At 61.8% G+C, this 8,836-nt stretch overlaps 1 protein-coding gene across 1 annotated transcript; it reads left to right on the forward strand.

The window, feature by feature from the left end:
* Positions 1–3,650: 3,650 nt before the first annotated feature.
* FNDC11 (fibronectin type III domain containing 11) lies at positions 3,651–6,666 on the forward strand. The gene is made up of 2 exons (XM_066236298.1): positions 3,651–3,676; positions 5,683–6,666. Exon 2 carries the CDS (start codon positions 5,686–5,688, stop codon positions 6,664–6,666), a length of 981 nt encoding a protein of 326 aa, XP_066092395.1. The 5' UTR covers positions 3,651–3,676; positions 5,683–5,685.
* The last annotated feature ends 2,170 nt before the right edge of the window (positions 6,667–8,836 follow it).

Here is an 8,836-nt window from a genome sequence, read left to right on the forward strand (position 1 = left end):
AACTGCGGTGTGACCGCCACCCCTGAACTAGAGGAGGCAAAGGCCCCTCCCCAGGGGCCGCTCCGTGCAGCCGAGACTCAGCCTGTGTGTGGGCGGTGGAGGAGGGGGGGGGCGCGTTGAGAGGAAGATATTCACAAATACAGAATTAAGGGAGGCCTGGAAGGGCCTGCAGGCCCCACCCACCACCAGCTCCTCCCAGAGCAAGTGGGGGTTTTGGACTCAGGTTTTCCTCCATCTAGAATAGATCCGCGGCTCCTCCTCCTAGGAAGCCGTGTCCCTGACCCGTGCTGCTGGCCGCAGGAGGACCCCTCAGCCTGAGGGAGGGCCTCACTCGTGCTGACCCTGCTGGGTGGGGTCAGGCACTCAGAACACTGGGCACATTCCTTCTGGAGACTCCCCATCCCCCTGAGTCGCAGGGCCCGGCCTCAGCACATTCTTTCTGCTGTGGGGGGCAGGCAGGGGGAGCCCTCCTTTGTCCTCTGGTCTGGCCCCCACTCCCAGTCTCCAGGCCTCAGATAAACACCCCCATGGTGGCCTGAGGTCTTCCTCCTCCTACAGGTGAGGAAACCAGGTCTGTCCATCCCTTCTCGGGGTCAGAGCAGGGACACTTTTGTAGCAGGAACCTGCGTTGGGAAGTGGGGACTCCCCCAGCTTGCAAAGAACTGTGGCCTGTCTCCATTGTCTCCAGGTAATGCTGATAGAGGGTCCGAGGGAGACCCCTATTTCTCAGTCCGGGTCAGAGGGCTCTGCAGGTAGCACCCCACTCATGGCCGGTCAGCGCAGTGCAGCCTGGCCACAGGGGCCTACACAAGGAAGTCCCCCCATGACTCTGCCATCCTCCATCACTAGGGACAGTGCTGGGTGGGGCTGGAGCGTGTGGAGGGACGTGAGTGAGGCGGAGGCCCCCCCAGCTCTGGATGTGGGCAGAGGACAGGGTTCAAATCCTGCTCTCAGACTCAGTAGCCAAAGGCAAGGGGCTGATCTCTCCGTGCCTCTGTTTCCCCATCTGTAAGAACACTGAGCTCACAGCTGCACAGTGAGGTCTGAGACCAGGCCTTCCGGCATTCAGGCTGAGGTTGGATTCATGTGTGTGGATGGCACACTATGGGGGTGTCTGTGCTCAGGTGCGCTCCCCTCCCCCAGGGCTCACTGCCCTCTGGGTCCAGGATGGCTCTGCGGAAGGCAGCACAGCCTGGGGGTGGGAGGCTGTAGGCAGTGGGACAAGACAGAGAAACAGAGGGGACCACGCCTTGGAATGTCACTCAGAAAGGACCGACTAAGGCTGCATGCACCCAGCCTGCAGGATGGGGAATGCGGGGAGAGAGGGGCTGGTCCTCAGGGCTTCACACTGAAAGCTGCCTTACACGCGGTTCTCCAGCACAATGACAGAAATGAGTGGCTGCCGGGACTTAGGCAGCTTGGGGACGGGTGAGAAGTGGGTGAGGCTAGAAGAGGAAGTGTGGGCTCCTGTAGAGCTGGCCAGGGGTGGAGGGCTGGGGGGGTCCTGCTTCTGGACATCAGTGTCACTACCCCACTGTGATTTTATGCAGAGTGTCTACAAGAAGTGGACAAAAGCTTCGTGAGACCTCTGTGTCTTACAACTGGGCATGATCTACTATTATCTCAAAAGTTTAACTGCGCCTGACCAGGCGGCGCAGTGGATAGGGCGTCGGACTGGGATGCGGAAGGACCCAGGTTCAAGACCCCGAGGTCGCCAGCTTGAGCGCGGGCTCATCTGGCTTGAGCAAAAAGCTCACCAGCTTGGACCCAAGGTCGCTGGCTCCAGCAAGGGGTTACTCGGTCTGCTGAAGGCCCGCGGTCAAGGCACACATGAGAAAGCAATCAATGAACAACTACAGTGTTGCAACGAAAAACTGATGATTGATGCTTCTCATCTCCCTCTCCGTTTCTGCCTGTCTGTCCCTCTCTATCTCTGCCTCTGTAAAAAAAAATAAAAATAAAAAATAAATAAATAAATAAAAATCAATGAATATACAATACTAATAAAAGAAAAAAAAAGTTTAACTGCAAAATATTAGAAAAAAAATGGGTGAGCCCAGCCTGACCAGGCGATGGTGCAGTGGATAGAGCGTCGGACTGGGATGCTGAAGACTCAGGTTCGAGACCCCGAGGCTCACCAGCTTGAGCCCAAGGTCGCTGGCTCGAGCAAGGGGTCATTCAGTCTGCTGTAGCCCCTCCCATCAAGGCACATATGAGAAAGCAATCAATGAACAATTAAGGACACGCAATGAAGAATTGATGTTTCTCATCTCTCTCCCTTCCTGTCTATCCTTATCTGTCCCTCTCTCTGACTCTCTCTGTCTCTGCCACACACACACACACACACACACACACACACACAAAATGGGTGGGCCCAAACAGATGGCCGAGGTCCGGGATGTGCCTGGCCTGCCCCATGGGAAGCACTACTGTGCACCCCACCCCTCTCTGTGAGTGGGCTGCAGGGTTGAGGGGTGTCTTCTTCCAATAGCCCAGCCCTTGCCCCCTCAGACCCCGAAAAAATAGCAGCTCTCTCTGCTGAGTTAGAGCTCAGAGCAGAGCAAGGAGGGCAGACAGGACCTCAGCCACATTCTCTCCAGGTTTAACTGTCAGGGGCCTCTGCCCAGGCCTGGACCTAAGGCAGGCTGGTGAGCAGAGATAGCCAGGGGAAGACCCCTCCCAGGGTGGGGTCACTCAGAGGTCTGGGGGTGTATGGGAGGGGCTCTGGCCACAAAACAGACTGGGAGGGGACTGAGGGGCAGACATCCTATCCTGGAAGGGACCCCACCACTGACCTCCAAAGAAGAGGTGACAAAAGGTAGCAATGGGCATCCCTGCCTCCCTAGTCCTCCCTCCAGGTGGGCAGGGGTGCCCTGGGGTGTCAGACTGACAACTGCCGGGGAAGACCCAGGCTGGCTGGGCAGTCCAGGAGGGCCTGAGCTAGCTGGCTGTTGCGAGTGGGGCTTCCGAAGCTGAGAACACCTCAGAGGGGATGTGGAGACCCATTTATTCAGACCAGGGTCAGGGGCAACAGCGTGGGAGAGAACGCCTGCTGTCCCTTCACTAGGGTGACAAGTGTCACCCATCTGCCAGTGCAGGTGGTCCCTGCCTCTGGGCAGCCACACCGAGGGAAGGGAGGGTCCCCGGAGCGCGCCCAGCCAGAGGTGAAGAGCCCCGCGGATGGAGCGCAATGCGGGCAAGACCACTCAGGGACGGGTCCCCGCCCAGAGGTCCCATCGGCCTCAGTTTATTCCACTGGTGGGACCCTACTGCAAGCCGAGCTGTCGGACCACCTGCGGTGGCTCCCCCGGCGGTCCCTGGGAAGAGAGCGAAGTCCATGGACAGTTCCTCCAAGCCGAGACCCAGAGCAGTCCGGGGCTGAGGACCGGGCTGAGGACCAGGCTGAGACCAGCGGTTCCTTTCGGCGGGGTCCAGGGACTACAGAGCGCGCCCTGCGCCGTCCTCCCGCAGTCCCCCAAGTCGTGGCACCCGACTGGGCGGAGTCTCCCCACCGCTCCCTCGGCTTCCGCCTCACCCCGCCCCCACTCCTGGGGGTCGGGGGGGGGCACGGCATCACAAAGGCTCGCGATCCCCATGGCAACCCCCTGGACTCCGCGGTGCGAAGCTGAACGCCCCCGCTCCCTGCACAGTCGGCCTCAGGGCTCCGCGCGCTCTGGTAGGCCGGGCAGGTGGACGCTCAGAGAGGCTGGGTGAGGCCCGGTGGGGGAAGCGGGCAGAGGGCGTGCAGGGGCCGTGGGGTGGCGACGGAGTCGGGGGAGGTCTCAGGGAGGTGGGCCTGGGAGCAAAGAGGCTGTGGTGGGCTCGAGAAGGCGGGGCCTCTGGGTAGGCGGGCCACGGAGCCTGGGGACACCTCCCCGGAGCTCCCACCGACCCATCTGCAGTTTTCCGCCTGGGAGACTGTTGGCTACTGGAAATACCCCTGATCGTCAGCCAGATCCAAGGACACAGGTTCCCTCCAGAGGCCAGAGTAAGACTCAGACCGTAAGTCCTGGGGTCCTGGTCTTGGCTGGTGTGTCACCGCAGATACCCTCTCTGCTATGACCCGGGGCTGGGCTGGCTCCTTTGCCCCAGGAAGGTCAAGGGCTAACCTCTGGAGAAGGAGACAGCTGGCCCCAACTTTTCCCTGCCATTGAACCGTAGTTTCTTGGGCAAGTCACTCAGCCTACTGGGTCTGTAACTCACCCAACCTTTGGGGTGCTGAGCCCTTCTGAGTGAAGCCAGGAGGCCCTGGGGGTGGCTGGGACCCGGGACAGCAGCCAGCCAGGCTGGCTCCGTCTTCGTCTCCGAGGGTCCCCAGCTTGCAAGGACAGTCCTTGTGGACCTGTGGCTGAGGCCCACAGCTGTACCTAGCTCTGGAGGCATGGACACCCAGGGGTGGGGTGGGGGAGGGTCGTGGCCCAGAAGGACCATCAGGCTGTGGGTTCAGTGGCTGGCCTCAAACTCTAGGTTTCAGAGCAAGCTGCAAAACATCTTAACCTCAAATGCCCGTCTTTCAAAGGGAGTGACAGTGTCTTACCGCCTCTGAGGCTCTTCTGTGTAGTCAGGGAGCTCATTGAAGCCCACGGGGGCCCCAGGACACTGGGGGAAGGGGTAGTGTACCCGGGAGCTAACAGGGCCAGGCCTCAGAGTGAGGCCTGGAGCCACCCTGCCTCCTCGCTGGCCCTAGTCATCCACTGGACGGCCTTGGGGTGAGCCTGGCCCTCCACTCGGGCCTGCAGTGAGGTCTGGAAGGTCTCTGCAGGGCAGCTGTGCCCCTGAGGGAAGGCTGGTGCTGCTCAGACAGGGTCACACTGAGTCTCCTCAATGGCCCCCCAAAAGCACCATGACACCGTCCCGAGGTCTTTACCAGACCCCACAGCTGGTCAGTGGCTGGGGTTTCTGCCCAAGTCATTCTGAACCCGGAGCCCAGCCCTGGTCTCAGCCCTCCCCTGCGTCCTCCAAACCCACCATCAGTAGTATTGGCCCCTGCACGCCTTCTTTTTTTTTATTTTTTATTTTTTATTTTTTTTTTTTCATTTTTCTGAAGCTGGAAACAGGGAGAGACAGTCAGACAGACTCCCGCATGCGCCCGACCGGGATCCACCCGGCACGCCCACCAGGGGCGACGCTCTGCCCACCAGGGGGCAATGCTCTGCCCATCCTGGGCGTCGCCATATTGCGACCAGAGCCACTCTAGCGCCTGGGGCGGAGGCCACAGAGCCATCCCCAGCGCCCGGGCCATCTTTGCTCCAATGGAGCCTCGGCTGCGGGAGGGGAGGAGAGAGACAGAGAGGAAAGCGCGGCAGAGGGGTGGAGAAGCAAATGGGCGCTTCTCCTGTGTGCCCTGGCCAGAATCGAACCCGGGTCCTCCGCACGCTAGGCCGACGCTCTACCGCTGAGCCAACCGGCCAGGGCCCTGCACGCCTTCTTTTAATGACTCTGCAGCCTGCCCACCAGGCCCTCCAGGCAGCCTCGTCCAGACACCCGTGCTCCCCACAAGGTCCTCCCCCCTGGGAAGGATAGAGGGCTTGTTTGGAGGGGCAGTGGGCCTGAGTGACCCCCCTACACACACACACACACACACACACACACACACACTGCCCTGAGCAAGCCCTGGGTAGGCAGCAGAGGCCAGCCTGACTGTTCCCCCTCACACACACCCCCCTCCACCCCTCCCTCCAGACAATGAGCTTCCAGGTGACAGGCCTGGGCCTAGACAAGATGAAGCTGGACAGTCCCCAGTCCTCCCTGGACCAGGAGGAGGTGGAGGAGGCCGAGGACCAGCAGCTGCTGGAGCCGGAGGCCTGGAGGACCTACGTGGCGCGCCGGAACGCCGTGCGCGAGTTCCTGACCAGCGACCTGAGCGTCCACCTGCTGAAGCGTCACCACGCCCGCATGGAGCTGCTGAGGAAGTGCTCCTACCACATTGAGATCCTCCCCAAGCACCTGGCCCTGGGCGACCAGAACCCGCTGGTGCTGCCCAACACCATGTTCCAGCTCATCGACCCCTGGAAGTTCCAGCGCATGAAGAAGGTAGGCACGGCGCAGACCAAGATCCAGCTGCTGCTGCTGGGGGACCTGCTGGAGCAGCTGGACCGGGGCCGCGCAGAGCTGGACGCCCTACTCGAGCTGCCCGACCCGCGGCCCTTCCTGGCGGGCTGGGCGCTGGTGGAGCAGCGGCTGGCCGACCTGTCGGCCGTCATGGACAGCTTCCTGGCCATGATGGTGCCGGGGCGGCTGCACATCAAACACCGCCTGGTGTCGGACGTGGGCACCACCAAGATCCCGCACATCCGGCTCATGCTCAGCACCAAGATGCCCGTCATGTTCGACCGCAAGGAGTCGGTGGCCCACCAGGACTGGGTCGCCCTGCGCTGGTTCGTCACCATCCAGCCGGCGGTGCCCGAGCAGTTCGAGCTGCGCTTCAAGCTGCTGGACCCGCGGACGCAGCCCGAGTACCTGCAGCGCGGCATCATCCCCGTGGCCACCTGCACCTTCGACATCCACAACCTGCTGCCCAACCGCCTCTACAAGTTCACGGTCAAGCGGGCGGAGAGCTACACGCTGGTGTACGAGCCCTGGCGGGACAGCCTCACCCTCCAGACCAGGCCGGGGCCCCCCCACGGGCCCGCCCCCGGCCGGCTGGCCAAGCTGTGCCGGCCCTGACCGCGGCTCCCGAGAGATGATTTTCTAATATTTATCCACTAATAAAAAGGAATATAAACACACACACACACAATGAGAGAGGCCAAGTACCCCGTGTTCTAAGGGCGGCAGCGGTGAGGGCTTTTCTCGACAGTGACGCCTGCCCAAGGCTGCTGATGACACCTGGCTGGTGAGGTGTCAGCCTACACCTGGCTGCCCCTCCTGATGGATGGTGACAGCATCTCCAGGCCCCTGCCACCTCAGCCCCAGCCCCTCCCCATCACAATAACCAGCTGGATGCCCTGCTCGAGTCGCCTGTCCTGTGGCCCTGACCCTTAACAAAGGGTCAAGCTCTCTATCTGTTCCTCCCTCCTAAGCTGGGGCTCCCCAAGGGGGAACAATACCCCCAGGTCCTGCCCAGACCCCCTTTGGTGGGTGAGGGTCCCAGGCAGGAGGCACCCCCCAGACACAGTCTAGCATGTAGCTACTATTTTGGGGGGCCCTCCGTCCAGCTCACTGCCCCTCCCCAACTCCTGGTGTCCGGCCCCATGCGGGCACCCGTCCCCCTGGTGTTGCCATGCAGTCTGTCCTTGCCCTGCAGTGTGGTCATGTGAACCCCCCCTGGTGACCGGTAGTGTCCCCGTGCACACGCTCACTCCTGGATGACGGTGACGTGAAGATCAGTGCCCCCCTGCACTTGTGGCTTGGCCATGTTCAGCTCCAGGGGGACAGCACTGTCTGCCCTGGACATGGCTGAGAAGGACTGTCAGTCCAGGTAACCCTGTGGTCACTAGCACAGCAGATCCTCGGAGAATCGTGTGGGCAAGAGTAAATGACCAGAAGCATGGTGGTCCTCTCCCACTGACGGGAAAGTGGTTTGGTGAAGGGGGGTCCTATGCTGTCTTCCCTTCGGCCGGAAAGGCCCTAGCACCCGCCGCCCAGCGGTGGACAGGGGGCTTGCTCCTAGACAGGTGGGCATTCCGCCTGGGTAGGGGCTCCCCTCCCACGCCTGTCCAGCCCCAGACCCACTGTGTGCTCCAGGATGCCATCCAGGGGTCAAGCCAGACTGTCCTCCTCTCTGTGGCCTCGTGTGGCCGTGGACGCTCGCTCTTGGGTGTCCTGCAGGGCTCCAAGGGCACAGGTCTGCTCCTCAGACACAGAGCTAGGGGACAGGGACGGAGGTCTGTGCTGGACATACCGGTCCGAGGTGGGCAGCTGGAGTGGGCTCCACCAGGGAGGCACGTCTGGGCAAGCCAGCAGGGGTTTCCTTGTCCCGGTGTCCCCTGTGGGTGGCCTGGCCTCCTGGCCTCGCCCAATCGGGCAGCTGCCCAGGGGCCTCAGTCCCTTTCTACATGGCTTAGCTGCACCTGCAAGGTTCTGGGTGCCACCCTCGTGGCCCGGACGCGGCCCTGTGCCTGCTCCACCTCCCAGCTCACCTGCTTGGCTACCCCACCCCATCCCCACACCCGCACCCCCTGTCCCTGGTCAGCTTCTCCCCGCGCACTGGGGGCTTCAATGCCCCTTCCCTCTGGGGAGCCCTCACTCCGTGCTAAGGTCCGGACTCCCTGCCTCGGACGCCTCATCTTCCGTTCAGGTCCTGTTTACCAGATACCGTCAAGGTTCTCAAAGCTGTGATGGCTGCCGTAGGTGGACCTATCCCAGGTAGGGCCCATCGGGCTCAGTCCGGGCCTCGTGGTCAGCCCGTGGGACACAGAAACAGGGGACCCTCGCCCTGGCCGGTTGGCTCAGTGGTAGAGCGTCGGCCTGGCGTGCAGGAGTCCTGGGTTCGATTCCCAGCCAGGGCACACATAAGTGCCCATCTGCTTCTCCACCCCTCCCCCTCTCCTTCCTCTCTGTCTCTCTCTTCCCCTCCCGCAGCCAGGGCTCCATTGGAGCAAAGTTGGCCCGGGCTCTGAGGATGGCTCTGTGGCCTCTGCCTCAGGTGCTAGAATGGCTCTGGATGCAACAGAGTGACGCCCCAGATGGGCAGAGCATCACCCCCTGGTGGGTGTGCCGGGTGGATCCTGGTCGGGCACATGTGGGAGTCTGTCTGTCTCCCCATTTCCAACTTCAGAAAAAATAAAAAAACAAAACAAAACAGGGGACCCTCTTCTGCCTGCAATCTCCCTTTCTCTTTCTGTGACCTCCGAACCCATCTGCTACCCCTGCCACCACTCAGAGGCCGGGCCCA

The sequence above is a fragment of the Saccopteryx bilineata genome, chromosome 6 (assembly GCF_036850765.1).
Source record: "Saccopteryx bilineata isolate mSacBil1 chromosome 6, mSacBil1_pri_phased_curated, whole genome shotgun sequence".
Classification (NCBI taxonomy): domain Eukaryota; kingdom Metazoa; phylum Chordata; class Mammalia; order Chiroptera; family Emballonuridae; genus Saccopteryx; species Saccopteryx bilineata.